The 20,403-nt window shown below is 42.7% G+C and overlaps 1 protein-coding gene and 1 long non-coding RNA gene across 2 annotated transcripts in view; both read left to right on the forward strand.

Annotated features, from left to right (window-relative positions):
- The first annotated feature begins 996 nt into the window (after positions 1-996).
- On the forward strand, positions 997-3,671 carry LOC118559090. Its single transcript, XR_004928632.1, has 2 exons — positions 997-1,437; positions 3,572-3,671. It is a non-coding gene; the product is annotated as an uncharacterized LOC118559090 (long non-coding RNA).
- Positions 3,672-5,716: 2,045 nt separating this feature from the next.
- LOC118556147 (NLR family CARD domain-containing protein 3-like) overlaps positions 5,717-20,403 on the forward strand; it is a gene marked incomplete at its 5' end in the record, with an annotated part of 34,833 nt that continues 20,146 nt past the window's right edge. The window contains one exon of the mRNA XM_036129796.1: positions 5,717-7,524. Within this exon, the coding sequence (XP_035985689.1) occupies positions 5,717-7,524 (1,808 nt within the window). The remainder of the gene's footprint in view (positions 7,525-20,403) is intronic.

The raw sequence follows: 20,403 nt of genomic DNA on the forward strand, positions 1-20,403 counted from the left end.
TTTTCTATCTGAGCAACAGATGATTGATTTGCTCGTTTAAATAGTGACAGTGATGGTGGAGAAGATCCTCCAGGCTGGGCTCTGTGAGGTCAAAGGTCAGGTAGGTTACAGCAGGGAAATCATGATCCCCAAGTTGCTGAATATTTGCAGCTTTTCCATCTTTTTCTGACTGCGTTCAGTTCAGATGATCTTTTAGTTCCTTCCTGCAGAGATCTGAACTTTCCACCATGATTCCTGTCTGATTCCAGCAGAGCAGCAACACAGATGATGGTTTAAAGACAAACTGAAGCAGATGCAGACAGGAAGGATTGATGGCTGCAGTTAGTTGGTGTGGACAGCAGGTGGCGCTGCTGCATGGCACACAGAGGGAGAGCAGCAGCTTCCTGCAGGGACACATGAAGAGCAGCATGAAGCTGAGCTGGGAGACATGAAGCTTTAACATCTGCTGAACTCTTCAGCTCCTCTTTCCCTCAGATCTGCCCTGAAGCAGCTTTAAGGTGGAAAACTGCTGCAGCTGGAGGAGATTCAGCAAAACCAACATGTTGCTTTGCTTTCTGTCCCAGAAGCTCCAGAGGAGGCTTGGCAGCATGAAGGTGGATGGAAGAAGAAGTGACAGCAGTCACCTCCACACAGGCTCTGCTTCCTTCCTGAACATCTCCAAGCAACACGTTTCCTCAGCTGTGCTGTTAGGATGCTGCTCTGAAACATCTCAGGAGGACAGGACACTTGGAGACACTTTGGAGAGGAGATCTCCTGGAATCAGACTCACCTAAAGCTGCTGAGAGCCTCAACATCTCCAGATCCTCAGCAGACTGATCTGAGCTGCTTCTCAGTCTGCTGACCAGAACTTTACTGGACCTGGAGCTCTGACTGGGATCTTCTTCCAGTTTGGGTTTCAATAAAAACATCATGAGAAGATTCCCAGTCAGAGATGAAATCAATCTTTTCTTTGACTCCAAGCTGGGAGAAAGTGAAGCTGACTGTGTGAACATTTGCTGAACAGTTCCAGATGATTTCAGGGAGAAAATGATCCACGTAGAAACAGGACTGAATGTTTTACAGCGTAGAAATAAAGAAAGATTAGAGTCCAGCTAAAGCTGTCAGATCTCCTCCCAGAGTTTCTGCTGATCACTTCCTGGTTTACAGAGAACAAAACTACTGAATGCAATAAAATGTTGACTGGAAATGAGCTGAAAACTGAGAAGAAACCTGAAAAACACACAAGTTTCACCCTGACCTCAGAGTTTTACAGCTCAGTTCACTGTTGATGCAAAGAGAAGAAGAACTGAAAGTAAAGGTGTTTAAACTCAGGTAAACTCACCTTGACAGGGGGCGGAGCCTCAGGTGAGTCAGTTACAGTCAGGTATCAGATCAGGAGAAACAGGTTCTGACTCCATTTAGTAGCAGAACAGAACAAAGAGAAGACTCTGGATCAGGGTGAGTGTTAACTTGTTCTGGTTTTCCCCTCAGTGGGTTTTCTCTCTGTGGACTGTGAACAGAACCAGCAGCAGAACTCAGTCTGGTTCTCCTTCAGAACCAAGCTGCTGCTTCATGTAACCATGGTGCTGGTCAGGCTATGATTTCCTGGTTATCAGCACCAACAAATGCTCAGTTTCCTTCGTTTGTCTCTTTTCTTCAGACAAAAACTGAGTTTAAGAAAATGGGAGAAAATATTTCTAAAAACTATTTTAAAGCTGCTGTGTTTTAGTTGAACAGGCTCTGGTTCTGTTACTGCTCTGCTGTTTCTCTGATTCTTTGCAGCAGCAGCCGCACCTTTCTGTAAAATCTCTTTAGAGATAGTTTGTCTCCTGCAGAACAAAATGTCATGGTTAGTATTTAGTTATTTTACAACAAGCCTCTGATGACATCACAGTAAGCGACCAATCAGATCCTTTAGAACACAACCATTTTTAGTTTTTATCTTCTTTTTCTCCTGGTTTTAGATCCAGTTGCTCCTTCAGAGACGTTTCCTTGTATTTCCTGGTTTCCTAGTTTTCTGTACGGCTGCAGCATGTTTGATCCAGATGTGTTCGGTTGTCTAGCATCTGTTTTATTATCCCATGTTGTGTTTGTTCACATAAATTCTATTTTAAATAGTTTTTAATATTTTTAAATTGCTGCCCTAACTGACAAATAACAAAGTTTGTGTGAAATGAAAACAACAGAGAAATGTTGTTCAGCGGTTCATGCAGACTAGTTTGTAACAGCGTCACTTTTAACCCTCTCATTGCGTCTATTCAGCAGACAGGACTAACCTGAAGTTTGTTGCTTTGCCCTTTAAACAGTTTTTGCTCAGTCAGAAACATAATTAATACTGAATAACTGTCAGATACTGAAAGTTGAAGAAGTCTTGGACAAAACGGCAGAAGGATACTCCCTGCACATTTTTGATTCTACAGCCAAAGAAATAAATAAATAAAAACTTCAGGTCATCTGAAAATAACTTTGGTCATAAAGGAGTTGAAACACTTTGATGTTCCTCCTAAATAAATAATTTTTGAGAGGATCATCTTGATTCTGTTTGAGCTCATGCTGTGGTAAATTCTTCTGTCTTACTTAGCACACATAAGATGTACCAGATTATAGGACGCACTTAATATTCTTCCCAAATGTCCAATATCACTCCTTCACATCCACAGCTGTCTATCCGTCTCTGTTGAGAAGACAGAGTAGCTGGACTACACTGCTCTGTTTGTAACATAAGGCCAAAACAAACGTAACTTTTATACTGAATTAACTTACTAGTTTTATTGTTGCTAGCGCGTACTCTGGGCACAGGCTGCCTGAAGGCTCTCTCATACTTAGGTGTACTGTGTGCATACTGCTAGCTTAGCGGACGCCACGCTGGCTCCCACCTCACATCTGCCAAGGGGAACAAGGAGGGACTGTGATGCTGCGAACCATTGTGACCGCCTGCTTGGAGCAGCTCAGTGTATCAGACTCTTTGTCACATAAATAAGCAGTAAAGCTGTCTCTCTGCTGTGTTACCATGGTAACATAGTGCTGAAAGAATGATGCTGATGTTCAGACTGATGTTAAAATGTTAAAAAAGTGAAGTTTTCACTGATTCCTCTTTATGTTCTGGTCTCTGAGCGGTTCTGACTCTCAGCAGAGGAACCAGCAGAAAATCTTCCTCTAAAGGAGGTCTGGACCTGAAAGGTTTCAGAAGCGCTGCTTTAACTGAAGCAGCGGGCCGCTGTGTTCAGAACCAACTCATCAGAACTTCAGAGGAAATGTTCCCTCCTTCATTCACTACATCTGACCTCACTCTGGATGTTTCTACAGATCTGGAACATGATTCCAGTTTAGACCTGAAAAGGTTTCACACTCAGTTTTAGCTTCATTTTCTAAATAAACCAGAACTTCTCCAGATGGTTCTGAGGAGATCAGCCAGCAGACATCAGGAGGTGCATGAAGTAGTGAAGGAGAGGACAATCCAGACCCAGATGGTACCTGCTGAACTCAGGTTCCTCTGGTCCTCTACACACATGATGGGAATCAGCTTTCTGCTTTACAGACACTGACTGGACCTGAACCACTGGGAACTGACTGGTTCTGGTTTCTCTCTCAGGCTGACTGAAGTCCAGAAGATGGAGGATTGTGATCTAAAGGAGGACAGAGCAGAACCTCCAGGATCCAGCTGTCCATCTATGAGGAGTGACCGGTCCAGAAATAACCCTCCAGTCTTCAGTGAAGAACCTGGACCCTCAGAGTAAGAACCCAGTTTCTAACTGATCCATGTGACATGTAGATCAGGGACCAGATCCTCTGCTCTCCAGAGACTAGATGTGATCAATCGGACCGTGTCCAGAACTTTCTGGGCTTTGTAGTATTAGTAGTGTATACTATAGAAGTACTTTGTAGAATAATTAATATAAATCTGATCTCATCAGCTCCATTAAACTGTGACATGAGCCTGTTGTCCTGCAGGTGTTGGTTGGACCCATGTGATCCAGACCAGTAGAACCCGGTTATTAAGATAATGTTCAGTTTGGTCCAACAGAACCGTCTGAACGTTTCTGGATCTTTAAACCTTCTGCTTCTCTGCAGCAGTTTGTGTTCAGAGCTTCTTCTCTGGTTTTTATCACAGAGTTTCTCACTGATTGATGTGATCTGAATAACAACATGTTGGTGTTTCAGAGGTCAGAACCACAGACAGAGAGCAGAACCTCCAGGATCCAGCTGTCCGTCTATGAGGAGTGACTGGTCCAAAGATCACATGCCAGACTTTAGTGCAGAACCTGGACCCTCAGACTCAGAGTAAGAAAACAGTTTCTAACTGATGGATGTGACTCTGCAGAGATATAAACATATAATATTGACTCAGTCTTCAGTTTATAAACTAAAAGTAAATTAGTTTTTATTTTAACTTAACTTACAGCTACATAATCATAAGCTGTTAGTCAATAAACCAGTAGTATTCATTGGCCTGGTTATACACACATGTACAATAGTCTTGGTCACGTTGGCTGTAGGTATAATTGTTGGGATGTAAATGTGTGTTTATATAAATATTGATTAATTTGTTTAAATATTGATTTACACAAATTATAAACTTAAGCAGAAATCTGGATGAATGTTTATTTATGTTAAGATCTAAAGGAAGGAGAAGGGGTGTGATTACATGTTTTACTTCTTCAGAACAGGAGCTGGACTGCTGGCAGCCAATCAGAGCAGCTGTGCTCCAGGTGAGACTGAACATCTCCAATCAGAACTTCCTTCTATCGTCTCTGTTGAACTAATTCCACGTCTTTAGTTGGGATTTGGAAATTCAAGTCTTTAAAAGTCTTTCTGTGATCAATTAATTCCCCCGAATCTCTGGATTTGCAGCTGCTGTAAATGTAACGTCTGTGTTCAACCCAACAATCTATTGGGTTTGATCTGAAGTGGTTCTGTTTTCAGCCCTTTGTGCTAAATGCATTAAAACTGAACATCTCCTTAAAGCTGCTGCTCATTTTGATGCATGGAAACAAAAAGGTGGAGAAAACAACCTGCTGCACTGCTGCTTTACAGAAAGAGGGAAGGAAAGTCTGAGAGTCAGAAACCTTTATTTCCTCTGACAATAGATCCCAGATTACAGGAGATATATTTGTAGAAACATGGAATATTTCTATCTGCTGTTTACTTCTAAAGGGCCAAATCAGTCCCATGTCATTTCTAACCTGTAATTATTCTTTAAAAACATCCAATCCAGTCTCTGAGTGAGAAAAGCATCTGAAATGTGAACACTACCTGATCCAATGAGCTGTTTCTCTGGCAGATTAGAGCATTTCCTCCAGATTTCCTTCATTAAGGCTGAAAATGCTGCCAGGAAACATTTTCTGTCTCTCTGCCTCTTCTGTAGCTGCTGTGTTTGTGGGAGAAGGTCAGATAGAAACAGAGAAATGAGGACAATGGTGACCTGATGCTAAAGAGTTCATGTTGCTGAAAGCTGCTGCATGTTTCTGTCAGCATTTCTTCATCTGATCTGCTTTGTGAATCAGATCCTGACAGTGAACAGATACTGGCCACAAAGCAGAGGCACAACTCTGCTGTCTGACCATCTAACAAGGTTCTGCTTCTAAGGACGGATCCGATTGTTTAGCATCACATCATGTGAACTAAGAGACCTTCTAATGATAACACCTCCTGATGTTCCAGATGTTTCTGTTCCAACTTCATCACTAAATCAGGTTTTTCCTTCAGTTGTCTTTTCTTCTCTGTTCCAGCAGATGTTGGTCTGCAGGAGGTTCTAGAGGAACATAAGATCAGTCTGAGGAGGAGATGTGAACGTGTGACTGAAGGAAGTGATGAACCAGGAAGTAGAACCCTCCTCAACAGGATCTACACTGATCTCTACATCACAGAGGGACAGAGTGAAGAGGTTAATACCCAACATGAGGTGAAGCAGCTGGAGAGAGCTTCCAGGATCCAGAACCTCCATGACTCTCCAATCAGGTGCCACGACATCTTTAAAGCCTTACCTGACCAACATGGAGCCATCAGAGTGGTTCTGACCAACGGCGTCGCTGGTGTTGGAAAAACCTTCTCAGTGCAGAAGTTCACTCTGGACTGGGCCGAGGGCTTGGAGAACCAAGATGTCCGTGTGGTGGTTCTGCTGTCGTTCAGGGAGCTGAACCTGATCAGAGGTGAGCAGCACAGTCTTCTCACGCTGCTCCATGTTTTCCATCCAACCCTCCAGAAGCTCCCAGCAGAGCAGCTGGCTGCCCACAAACTTCTCTTCATCTTTGACGGCCTGGATGAAAGCAGACTTTCTCTGGACTTCAACCACAGTCGGCTTGTTTCTGACGTCACACAGAAGTCATCAGTCGACGTTCTGCTGACAAACCTCATCAAGGGGAACCTGCTTCCCTCGGCTCTGGTCTGGATCACCTCCAGACCTGCAGCGGCCAATCAGATCCCTCCTTCATGTGTTGCCAGGGTAACAGAGGTACGAGGCTTCACCGACGCCCAGAAGGAGGAGTACTTCAGGAGGAGGTTCAGTGATGAAGAGCTGTCCAGCAGAATCATCTCCCACATCAAGACCTCCAGGAGCCTCCACATCATGTGTGGAATCCCAGTCTTCTGCTGGATCACTGCTACGGTTCTGGAGAACATGTTGACCACAGAGCAGAGAGGAGAGCTGCCCAAGACCATGACTGACATGTACTCTCACTTCCTGCTGGTCCAGACCAGGAGGAAGAAGAACAAGTACCATGAAGGACATGAGAGGAGTCCACAGGAGCTGATGGAGGCTGACAGGGAAGTTCTCCTGAAGCTGGGGAGGCTGGCGTTAGAACATCTGGAGAAAGGAAACATCATGTTCTACCAAGAAGACCTGGAGCAGTGTGGTCTGGATGTCACAGAGGCCTCGGTGTACTCAGGAGTTTGTACAGAGATCTTCAAGAGAGAGAGTGTGATGTTCCAGAAAGCAGTCTACTGCTTTGTTCATCTGAGCATTCAGGAGTTTCTGGCTGCAGTCTACATGTTCCACTGCTTCACCAGCAGGAACACAGAGGTGATGAACAGATTCTTGGGGGAACATCACACCATCAAGAGCCTGTTGGGATACTTCAGGAAAACATCTCTGGAGGACTTCCTGAAGAGAATCATGGAGAAATCCCTCTTCAGTAAAAATGGCCACCTGGACCTGTTTGCTCGCTTCCTTCATGGCCTCTCTGTGGAGTCCAACCAGAGACTCTTAGGAGGCCTGCTGGGTCAGACAGAGAACAGTCCAGAAACCATCCAGAGAGTCATCAACAACCTGAAGGAGATGAACACTGTTAGAATCTCTCCAGACAGAAGCATCAACATCTTCCACTGTCTGATGGAGATGAAGGACCTCTCAGTTTATCAGGAGATCCAACAGTTCCTGAAATCAGAGAACAGATCAGAGAAGCTCTCAGAGATCCAGTGCTCAGCTCTGGCCTACATGCTGCAGATGTCAGAGGAGGTTCTGGATGAGTTGGACCTGCAGAAGTACAACACAACAGCAGCAGGACGACTTAGACTGATTCCAGCTGTGAGGAACTGCAGAAAGGCTCGGTGAGTCCAGATGTCTTCATTGAGTGATGCTGATTCAGCACTATTGTCATCCTGTTAATTCTTCATTATTCAAGTTGCTTCTGGACGTTTTTGGGTCTTTAACTACAAACATTTTATCTCTCTGTCCTCTGCAGGACGTTCATTATTTTCTTGCTTTCTTCCTCTCTAATCCATTCATCCTCACCTTATCTCTACTCATCTGTTCTCCTCACATCTCTTCATCCTCCCAGTTTAATGTTCTTCATCTCTTCATTATTGCATTCTTCCCTCTTCCTCCTTCCACAGCTTCCAAAAAACAAAATTAAGCATAGAACTGTTTTGCCATTACACACCGTTTTAAGTTATTTCATGTTTATTAATAAATCTCGCTCTGTTAGGTATTGTCTGGTGAATATCAGCCCAAATAGCTGATATCAGGACAATAGTTGAAAGGAATGATTTCAGCATTGGAGTTCTTTTAACAGCAAACTCTGCACACATAGAATAAATTAGTGACAACTTTTCTTCAAGTTCAAGAATTTAGTAACAGAAATAAAATGAACACCCAGAGAACATCACCATATAATGCTGTTTATCTGAATTAACACTATATTTCAATCAACAAATCCTCTCTACTGGGCTAGCGAAGCTTAACTAAAACTACTAAGCAAATTAAGATAAAAGAAGCTAAGGAACTATGTATACAAAAGAAACAAAAGGACAAACTTTGTGAACATTTACAAAGTAATGACCTACTTGAGGAGTTTCAGTCAGGCTTCAGAGCTCATCATAGCACTGAAACAGCTCTGGTGAAGGTCACTAATGATATTCTCATGGCCTCAGATAATGGACTTGTGTCTATACTTGTCCTGTTAGATCTCAGTGCTGCGTTTGATACAGTTGATCACAATATTCTCCTACAAAGACTTGAACATACTGTAGGGATTAAGGGGAAAGCATTAGGCTGGTTTAAATCTTATCTGTCAGACAGATTCCAATTTGTTCATGTTAATAATAAATCTTCCTCAAACTCTAGGGTCACCTGTGGAGTACCACAGGGTTCAGTCCTTGGACCAATTCTCTTTACTATATATATGCTTCCGATAGGCAAAATTATCAGACAGCATGGGATTAATTTCCACTGTTATGCTGATGATACTCAGCTATATTTATCCATAAATCCTGATGAATCCAATCAATTACTTCGACTGCAGTCATGTCTTGATGACATCAAAAGCTGGATGACTTTAAATTTCCTGCATCTAAATTCTGACAAGACCGAAGTTTTAATCTTTGGGCCAGAGTCCTCAAAAAATAAACTTCTTAACCAATCACTTAATCTGGGTGGCATTAACCTGGCCTCTGGTAATAAAGTAAAAAATCTTGGTGTTATTTTTGACCAAGACATGTCATTTAAATCCCATATTAAACAGGTTTCCAGAGTTTCCTTTTTTCACCTCCGGAATATCGCCAAAATTAGAAACATTCTGTCCAGGAGTGATGCTGAAAAACTGGTCCATGCATTTGTTACTTCAAGGCTGGACTATTGTAATTCTTTACTATCAGGAAGTCCACAAAATGCAGTTCAAAGCCTTCAGCTGATCCAAAATGCTGCAGCAAGAGTTCTGATGAAAATCAACCAGAGGGATCATATTTCTCCAATTTTAGCTTCCCTTCATTGGCTTCCTGTTAAATCAAGAATAGAATTTAAAATTCTTCTTCTAACGTATAAAGCCCTTAATAATCAAGCTCCATCATATATCAGAGCTCTGATTACCCCGTATGTTCCTAACAGAGCACTTCGCTCTCAGACTGCAGGTCTGCTGGTGGTTCCTAGAGTCTCTAAAAGTAGAATGGGAGGCAGATCCTTTAGCTATCAGGCTCCTCTCCTGTGGAACCAACTCCCAGTTTTGGTCCGTGAGGCAGACACCCTGTCTACTTTTAAGACTAGGCTTAAAACTTTTCTTTTTGACAAAAATTATAACTAGTGACTCATGTTACTCTCAGCTACCTTTATAGTTTTACTGCTATAGGCTTAGGTTACTGGAGTATATCAGGATCTAATTTTCTCACTATATTGAGTTCTACTGTTCTTCAATTATGCATTATGTGTTGTCATTTCTGCTTTAACTTTCTGTTCTCTCTCTTTTCTCTTCATAGTAGGTACACCTGGTCTGGCGTTCTGTTAACTGTGACATCATCCAGAGAAGACGGCTCACCTGCTACTACCATCTAATGTAGAACAGATTACTAGATCAATGTGTGCTTCTGTGCTTTTTTGTTTCTCTTGTTGTGTCTCTGTTCTGTCTTCTGTAACCCCAGTCGGTCGAGGCAGATGACCGTTCATACTGAGCCCGGTTCTGCCGGAGGTTTTTTTTTCCCGTTAATGGGTGGTTTTTCTTCCCACTGTCGCTTCATGCTTGCTCAGTATGAGGGATTGCAGCAAAGCCATGTACAATGCAGATGACTCTTCCTGTGGCTCTACGGTTCCCCAGGAGTGAATGCTGCTTGTCGGGACTTTGATGCAATCAACTGGTTTCCTTATATAGGACATTTTTGACCAATCTGTATAATCTGACCCAATCTGTATAATATGATTGAACTTGACTTTGTAAAGTGCCTTGAGATGACATGTTTCATGATTTGGCGCTATATAAATAAAATTGAATTGAATTGAATTGAAATAAAATGGTTGATCACCATCATCAGAATGATTCAGTGAATCCTGGTTCACTGCAGTTGTTATAGAACCAAAGTTCCTCTTAAAGAATGTGGAATGAGATCAAATTAGCTTAACTAATATAGAAGAACATTTAACATTTCAACCCTTTCACAATGCAAATCCTGAGTTAAACAGCATTATTTGATAAAATACAATTTTAAAGAATGATTTGCTCAGTAAAATACAGATCTTTAGGACACTTGATTTACTTAATGCAATCCTTCCTCCTGACCACTAGAGGGTGCTATAGCTATTGGCTGCTTGATGGGTTAACCCTAAAGTTATACATAACACCATATAATCTACAATGGTGTCCTATATCAAAGTGGTAATATTGCTCATAGTACTATGGAACGATGGTGGAGCAAAACCAAGACAAACATTATGTTTAAAATTAATCGTAGTTACGTTGACTCGTGGTAGCACTAATGTTACCTGGGAACCTAACGGTTATTGCTAGCAGACCTTTGCCACTAATTTGAAAATACTTATAAGCTTTATTTGGACATGATGAGCAGACTGGACAACACAAACAAAAATATCCCATTGGTGTATAAAATCCTTCTGGAAATAATGTTTGTTAGGTTAAAACATACTCAAACCACATCAACAAACTTGGTTCCAGGAATGCTAGAGGAACCGATAGTGTTAGCTCCAGGTGTTTTTAAAACACGGTGAAAACTTTAAGTGAACCATTCTGAACTTTTCCTTTTAATGTCTCTACCAAACCTCTACCGTTGTCTCTGGTTGTGGCAATGGGGCTTCCGGTTATAGTGAATTACTCCAAGGTAAATCTGGTTATCTGGGCAGCGAGCGGGCGCCTAGCTCAAAAGAAATTCCTCATGAGGAGATGGCTCCCACTCCTTCATGCAGGTCTCAGGCATTAAGAGATGTGGATCTCTGTGCAGCAGAGATGTGGCTCTCTCCCTGGTCAGCTTTTCTCCTGCACAGCTTAGAAAGATCAGTAACAGTGGTGGTTGTTCCATGGATTTATCATCATCATCTGATAGCGATTTGGAATATTTAGAAGACTTTCTTGATAGCAAACTGACTTTTGACGAAATTCAGCCATACCAGTTTGAGCCAAGGAGACCAAAAAGGGACGATGTGAGTTTAATCTGTCTGCTGCGGCAGCCGTCTCCTTTTTTTGTGTTATTCTTCTCAGTTTGTTCTTCTTGTCGATGAAATATCTCAGTGTCCCTTTTTCTATAATCGCTTGTTAATTTCATGAGTTGCGGGTTACAGTTTTTTGGGCTTCTTTCTGAAAGTGAAGTCACTTGTTTGGGCTCTAAACTAAGTGACACTGCTGCACTACAGACACAGCTGAAATATCCCTCCGCCTCATAACTGAAAAGTGAAAAAACTTTTACCCGATGTACTGCAACATCCAACTGGCATGCACGTGGGCATTGTTGCTTTAACAATAGCTCTCACAAATTTCAATGGTGAAGTCCTCTCGAAATCCGAAATAATTGTTGTTGATGGCAGCTGTGTAGAATGGTTCCTATTGAATTAGCTTGTAGAGCGCAGTGCCTCTCCGCTGAGGAACGTCTCAGGATGTGATGTCGGGCAGCCATTATTGCTCTGTGATTGCAACGACAGTTTGTTTTTTTATTTTTTTTACTGATTAATGCTAAATTCATTAAATCACCAAGAACATATTCGTTTTAGGTATAGATAATGAACCACTGATTTTTCCTTGTTGATCGGACTTTCCCTTTAATAGAAACTGATCTGAAGACCTCAAAGGCCCATATGAACAACACATGCATGTATCTTTATGTTGACAGGAAGCACAACAAGATGGAAGCAATTGGTGGCTTACAATTTCAGTCATTAATTGGGCAAATTAAAAGCCAATCATCCAAGACATGGATGATTGGATGTTCAACAAAATGTTGAGCATCACATGAGGCCTTCAGTCTGGTCCAGAAAACAGAGAAGCTTTTCCAAACAAGGTCCGATGCATACTTCTGCGAGCTCCCAAATGCCACAGATATTCTAATGAAAGAAGCAAGTATGCAAGAAAACATGCTCCCTTCATGTCAGGATCTGCAAAGAAAAACAACCATCTTTATAAAAATGCTAAAATAATATAAAACCAATGAATTTACTGTCCTGCAGTAAATACCAACTTTGTTTAAACATCATGATCGAGCTCTTATTTTAGAGGACAGAAAATGGCACCTTGTTACGTTGGTGATCCTGTGTAACATCAGGAGTTCATTGAAGTCAACTTCATGTGTTTAACTGAAAAATATGAAATCATTACTCATCTTCCCTCTCAGTTTTCTGTACTGTTAATAACCCCATTTATGCTGCCATCTCTGATGTCTGTAAAATAATCTATAAATCAAACTAAATAAACCATTTTAATTTGACAGAACAAAAGCTAAACATGTTTTTTAGTTGAGAAGTTTTAGTAACTGGAATTTGTCATGGTTTTCAGATGACAAGCCCACATGCAGATACGATCAGGAAGCAAAGCACAGTTTTAAGATGTTTATTCAGGAAACAGGCAGATTTAACGGACGGGACTACAGGCGATTCGGCAGGGTCAGAACGTCACGGCTGGAGAGACTGCAAGAGAAGAAGAGTAAGTGACTTCTGAAAGGTGAACCAGGAGAACTACTAGAAGCTGCGCAGCTTACCATAGGGCTGGGCGGACCTAACCGGGAAGGTGTAGCGCCGAGGGAACTCTGTGATCCTACTCTGTTGGTGACAGGCGGCTAGTGGCTGAGGACGGCAGATGTTACTGGTGAGGGATCCTGAGCGAGCCTCCTCGGCAGTGGTGACAGATGGATTGACCAGAGTGAGAGAAGAGCCAGCAGAATCCGGGAGAGGGAATCTCAGGCCTCACTGGGTAACATCCAGGAAGTATGAGGGGAGAGCCAGAGCAAAATCTGAGCAGACGGATTCTGCAGGTCTGTTTCTTCGGACTAGACGTCAAAACAGGTGAGTGCATCCAAGCACCAAAAAACTGTGACAAAAACAGGGAGAACCAAAATTAGTCAAAGTCAAAAGGCGAAAAAACTCACAAGCTGGTTTCCAAGAGTTGGGTCAGAGGCCACGTCGTACCACGACTGGTTAAGGCTCTGGCGTCTTCCATCTGTCAGCGATCTGCTTAAGAAGCCAGAGGAAGCCGCCTGCAACGAGCTGCAGGTGTGGGCCACGCCCCCTCAGCCAACTAGACACACCTGAGGAGTAGAGTTAGAGCAGCAAGACACAGAGAACCCTGACAGAATTAAAATCATTTATTGATTGTGCACAAAGTGACAAATAGAAACTTTCCCCCTGAAGAATAATTTTGTCCTCTGCCTCTCTGTCTACACACATTCAGTCTCACTGGGATTGATTTTAGGTTCAGACATTTTAAAAATAACAAAATCAAAAACTTTTATATTTCAAAATGTGCCAAATATTTAAAAAAGGTGAATTAGAATGACCGGTGTAGCCCAGATAAATAAAGAGATGCAGTGAAAAGTCTATGAAGTAAACACTAATAAATAGCTAAGCTCATAAATGCAAGAAATAGTATTAAACAGGCAAATTAATTTATTCTTGCTTCATTAAACATCCATTTGCATAGTTGTAGTTCATTTAAATAATGGTTCATGTGAGAAGTGTAATTTCCTACACAGAGGCAGTCATTGAGTGTATCGCGAGTTTGGGTGAGAGAGCGCAGCGCAGAGATCTGGTTCAGCGGCTTTAAGCCAACATCTCCATGTTAAACTGGCTTGTTTTTGGACTATAAACAATAATTTGTGCCGTGGTTTGTCCCCACGATAATCCACAGAGAGTAAGTGTGCTTAAGTCCGAGGTAGAAGACAGAGAAGTCTCTACTCAAAGCTTTTTGCACTGTGTTTTGCTGCTAGCTTAGCATAGCAACTAGCCGATGCTAAATAGCTGGCTAATGGACTCTAGGCTGCCGTTCACTAACTCAGCTGGACATAGGAGCTTGTAGAGTATCGTTACCCAACTGGACAACGAGGAATTGGATCCAGATAGCCCTCTGAGCCACCAGGAAGCGCTCAGAGGACCTCTGGCAACCTTGGAGACAAGGACGAGGAGTTTGTGATGGGTGTGGACCACGCAGGTGGCCTAGTATTGGAGGCGGAGCCGCGACTGTGGGAGCCGAGTTTTTTTCCACTGGAGAGGAGGATTAAACGGAGCAGAGAGTTTCTGTTAGGATTATTATTCATCTGGCACAAGGTACTGTTATTATTTCACCGTGTCCCGTCTACGGTGAAGCACCCTCGGTGGACCCAGTTCTTTTTACCCAGTCAGGCGACCCCCACTTACTTATTACCTTGGATGTAGGACGCATAAAACAGACAAGTATGCTTTTAGTTTTATTTTATCTACGTAAAGACAGAGAAACAGTTACAGTCACACCAGTGCTGAGGGGCTCCTGATCGGCAGGAAGCCCCGATTACTCATCACACAAACATTATATAGGTATCTAGGTACACACCCATACAAGGGCTGTACACATCCAAACTGTGACATCAGCAGGGAAACTGTGTCACCTCCGGGGTGGTATCTGACAGATATGTGCCAATCTTTTTGGGTCGGTGCCATCTAAGTGTGCCATGCAGTTCTGGGATAAACAGCTCGTTCCACTTGACCTCGTTGATATCCTAACAGACCCCCTGATGATGTGTCATAATGGCACATCACCAAAGATGATCAACCAGTGGAACGACAGCTCTCAGTCTGTCCCTCTCCCAGAACAGTCGGTCATTCCGTCCAGTCCAAGCAATCCAAGCACGTCAGCTTCCGGCTTCCAGAGTCCATCCATCCGTGCTCTCCATGGCAGTCGATAGTGCGGCTCAGTCTCTGGGGTCACACAATCTCTGCTGGTGTGACCGAAAGGCACTTTGTAAAAAACAGTCCAGTTGTCCGTTAGCCCCCCCTGTTGGTGTGCCCCAAAGGCACATCACAACGAAAACAGTTCCAAGAAATGGGCCGGACAAACTTCAATGAAACATCTTAGCATCAATCAGCATGAATACTTCAGAATTCAGTATTTTTCAGTCAAGACCACAGTCCAAGCATTTTATCTACAATTTAGGGTTCAACTATTTGAGCTAGGCCTGTTTTAGGTTCCTATGCACACATTATTTTAAGTTTACTTTAGACCTTTAACATAGGGGAGTGGTGGCCTAGTGGTTAGAGCACAGAGCTTTGGTCCCAGAGGTTCTGAGTTCAAATCCCGCAGACTGCCACTCTGGGTCCCTGAGCAAGACCCTTAACCCCTGATTGCTCCCCAGGCGCCGCACAGTGGCAGCCCACTGCTCCCCAAGGGGATGGGTCAAGATGCAGAAGTGAATTTCTCCAGCGTGAGATCAATAAAGTTCAATTATTATTATTATTATTATTATTATTATAAGCTAAAGATGTACATTAATCAAGGCCAAATTCGTCTACTCTACCTCCACCCCGAAAAAACCTCCTACTTGGTCCTCCACCCCCCATTCCCATGGACAAACATCCATCACTTTCAAACCTCACAAATCCAAAGAGTACCAGTAGGGGGCATCACAGGGCAGGCTGAGTCTTCATCACAAAAAAACATCTCTAAGAAATGGCAAAAAAGAGATGGAGCCCAGTCTAGGGGAATCCCACTCTGGGCCAATCTGAGCGAGAAGACACCCTGTATTGAATCTAGAAATTAGCCTTACCGAGTAATTTATGGATCTGTGATAGCCATCAGATCCTGGTTCTCTATATAACAAAGCAAAAAGATTGCAAGAACTGTAGGCGTTGGTGTGTGTGTCTGTAACAATTCAATTCAATTCAATTTAATTTTATTTATATAGCGCCAAATCATGAAACATGTCATCTCAAGGCACTTTACAAAGTCAAGTTCAATCATATTATACAGATTGGGTCAGATTATACAGATTGGTCAAAAATTTCCTATATAAGGAAACCAGTTGATTGCATCAAAGTCCCGACAAGCAGCATTCACTCCTGGGGAAGCGTAGAGCCACAGGAAGAGTCATCTGCATTGTACATGGCTTTGCTGCAATCCCTCATACTGAGCAAGCATGAAGCGACAGTGGGAAGAAAAACCACCCATTAGCGGAAAGGAAAAACCTCCGGCAGAACCGGGCTCAGTATGAACGGTCATCTGCCTCGACCGACTGGGGGTTACAGAAGACAGAACAGAGACACAACAAGAGAGACAAAAAAGCACAGAAGCACACATTGATCTAGTAATCTGTTCTACATTAGATGGTAGTAGCGGGTGAGCCGTCTTCTCTGGATGATGTCACAGTTAACAGAACGCCAGACCAGGTGTACCTACTATGAAGATAAAAGAGAGAGAACAGAAAGTTAAAGCAGAAATGACAACACATAATGCATAATTGAAGAACAGTAGAACTCAATAGAGTGAGAAAATTAGATCCTGATATACTCCAGTAGCCTAAGCCTATAGCAGTAAAACTATAAAGGTAGTTGAGAGTAACATGAGCCACTAGTTATAATTTTTGTCAAAAAGAAAAGTTTTAAACCTAGTCTTAAAAGTAGACAGGGTGTCTGCCTCACGGACCAAAACTGGGAGTTGGTTCCACAGGAGAGGAGCCTGATAGCTGAAGGATCTGCCTCCCATTCTACTTTTAGAGACTCTAGGAACCACCAGCAGACCTGCAGTCTGAGAGCGAAGTGCTCTGTTAGGAACATACGGGGTAATCAGAGCTCTGATATATGATGGAGATTGATTATTAAGGGCTTTATACATTAGAAGAAGAATTTTAAATTCTATTCTTGATTTAACAGGAAGCCAATGAAGGGAAGCTAAAATTGGAGAAATATGATCCCTCTTGTTGATTTTTATCAGAACTCTTGCTGCAGCATTTTGGATCAGCTGAAGGCTTTGAACTGCATTTTGTGGACTTCCTGATAGTAAAGAATTACAATAGTCCAGCCTTGAAGTAACAAATGCATGGACCAGTTTTTCAGCATCACTCCTGGACAGAATGTTTCTAATTTTGGCGATATTCCGGAGGTGAAAAAGGGAAACTCTGGAAACCTGTTTAATATGGGATTTAAATGACATGTCTTGGTCAAAAATAACACCAAGATTTTTTACTTTATTACCAGAGGCCAGGTTAATGCCACCCAGATTAAGTGATTGGTTAAGAAGTTTATTTTTTGAGGACTCTGGCCCAAAGATTACAACTTCGGTCTTGTCAGAATTTAGATGCAGGAAATTTAAAGTCATCCAGCTTTTGATGTCATCAAGACATGACTGCAGTCGAAGTAATTGATTGGATTCATCAGGATTTATGGATAAATATAGCTGAGTATCATCAGCATAACAGTGGAAATTAATCCCATGCTGTCTGATAATTTTGCCTATCGGAAGCATATGTAGCCCGGTGTAAAAGTACAGGGGTTAAAGTTAAGTTGCAATACAAATAATTAATTCATTTAGTTAATGAAATAATATACTAATGCAAATAAACTGAAAGTAATTTAGGGGTAAAAGCAGTGAAAGGGGAAATGTTATGATTAACATAAATTCATGATAGAGTGTAAATAGTTGATTACGTAGTTACATTAAACGGAATAGTAGTGGAAGAAGGGTGTGTGGTAAACCAAACAGGAATATGTGGATTTGCGTGATTGTTCCATGCTTTTCGTTTGATTGGTTGTTGTATATGTCAATCAACGTGAACTGTTGGTGATTGGGCATGGTGTGGGGAAGAAGGGATGCGGAGCGAGAGAAAAAGAGGAGGGAGTGAAAAAAGTAAAAAAAAAGAAGAAGGTTGAGGAGAGAACGGGTGGAGGTTTAAGATGGTGAGACAACGTTGCTGACCAGGCAAGGACTGCTAGCGAGCCGCGAGAGGGTAAGGAGCCGTTGTTGAACGGGCCAGGACTGCTAGCGAGCCGCGAGCAGAGAAGATGCCGTGTTGAACGGGCAAGGACTGCTAGCGAGCCGCGCGCGGACACGACGCCGTGGTTGAACAGGCAAGGACTGCTAGCGGGCCGCGCGCGGAGAAGACACTGTGGTTGAACGGGCCAGGGCTTCTAGCGAGCCGCGAGCGGAGACGACGCCGTTGTTGAACGGGCAAGGACTGCTAGCGGGCCACGCGCGGACAAGACGCCGTGATTGAACAGGCACGGACTGCTAGCGGGCCGCGCGCGGAGAAGACACTGTGGTTGAACGGGCCAGGGCTGCTAGTGAGTCGAGAGCGGAGAAGACTGCGTTGCTGAACGGGAAGGACTGTTTCGTGCTTCCTGAGTCGGACTTCACTTCTGGTGCAGTTCACTGTCATCTTCATATCCTCAAGAACCGTTTCTCCAGGAATTACTCCAGACCGTGAGTGAATATACTGTGGGAATGCTGAGCGAGGAATAGGATAAGGATTTGCTTGCCGCAACGCATCGGGAGCACACAGGCCTGCAACTTTTATTGTTTTGTGTGCATGTGTGAGAGTGTGTGTGGGCCCATTGTTTGTTAAAGTGCAGCTAAGTATTGTATTTGTTAGAAGTTTGATAAGTATAGAGAAATCCAGCTAAAGTGTTAAGCAACCGGTAGCTCAGAGACCTGAGCCCATTTAAGTTTTGAATATTTTTGATATTGGCAATTCTATTGTTTAATTACAAATGTTGATTTTCTACAAGGTTTTACCAAATTTGGTGATAGTTATGCTGTTGGTTAACTAAAAACATAAATATTCTGTGTTAAACTGAAAAGACAACTGCTTATTAAAATCTTATTTCATTTATTTTTTCGAAGAGTTGTCTGGGGTCAGTTCTTTAAAATAGTGTAGTGGGTAAAGCCACCGCTTAATTTAACGGTGTTGTGTTTACACATAAGGTCGTAGGCTATACAACATTCACACAAAACAGGTAAACCTTCGTGGTAGCTACCTTAATAGATCGAACCCAAACACCCCATCGCTCAAGTCAAAGGTGAGTTCCTTTTAATTAGGTATTTACTGAGGGTTGGGGTGCTACATAAAAATGGAGGCACCGCTGGGATAATTCAGTTTAAATTTAGTTTCTGACCCAGACAACATTCGTAGTTAGGTGAAATAAGCATAGTCACGAAAAGAGAAAAAAAAAATTAAGATTCTACCTTTTTGTTCATAGTTTTATCCAGGTAGAAATGGATAAATAACTAATACTTGATTTTAGTTGCAGTTTAGTTTAAATAACCTAAAGTGATTTCCCTGAGCTCAAGATTAAGTGTTACTACCGAAAATATAGGCTCGAACAAATAGTACAGTGTAGTTAACCAAGAAACAAAATAGAAAAAAAAAAAAAAGAGGGACACTATGGCACAATTACAACATTGGTGCAAAGGAGAAGGCATCAACCCGGCATATGCCATATTAGTCAAAGATGTCCCAGAAGATACCGAGGTTGACTTAATCGAAGAAACAGTGCAGTCCATAAAATCTCTTGGACGTGTTAGAGTCAGAGGAAGGATGTACGATCCCCAGAATCAAAGCCTAACTGTGCTATGTGAATGCAGGGAGGAGGTTAACACCAAAGCCATCCCTTTGGATGTGTTACCAAGAGGCAGTGACTCTCCATGGAGGATTTTTGGGCCCTCTGAACGGGAGGAAGTTGCCACTGGTGAGCAAATAAGGGATGCTGACGAGGAGCAGAGACAAACACCTGGTCTAGCGTTTCCACTTCAAGCCTCCACACCTGAAGCTATTATTAGAGCAGTGGGAGACATAATGCAAAGAACATCAAAGCCCACTAGTGACAGTAACTCATACAGGAGATTGAGAACTTTCTCTGGTGTCGTCCCCACACCCCCTGGAGAAGAGCCGCTGGATAATTGGATAGAGCAAGCTCGATTAATGGTGGAGGAGTGTGATCGACCAATCAGAGAAAAGAGGTTGAAGATAATGGAAAGTGTAAAGGGTCCCGCACTAGAGATCTTGCAAGCCGTTCGCTTCAACAACCCAAACGCAAGTCCTAAAGAGTACATTGATGTCATTGAGAACACTTTTGGCACCCCCGAAACAGGTGAAGAGCTCTACTTTGCATTTAGAACGTTGTGTCAGCAACCAAGTGAGAAGCTTTCAGCATTCCTGAGAAGGATGGAAAGAGTCTTGAACAAAGTAGTTCAAAAGGGAGGTTTACCTTCCACTTCCACAGACAAAGCACGTCTTGACCAACTCATTAAAGGGGCCACCAGATCCGAT

Source organism: Fundulus heteroclitus, unplaced genomic scaffold, assembly GCF_011125445.2.
Source record: "Fundulus heteroclitus isolate FHET01 unplaced genomic scaffold, MU-UCD_Fhet_4.1 scaffold_219, whole genome shotgun sequence".
In the NCBI taxonomy this organism is placed as follows: domain Eukaryota; kingdom Metazoa; phylum Chordata; class Actinopteri; order Cyprinodontiformes; family Fundulidae; genus Fundulus; species Fundulus heteroclitus.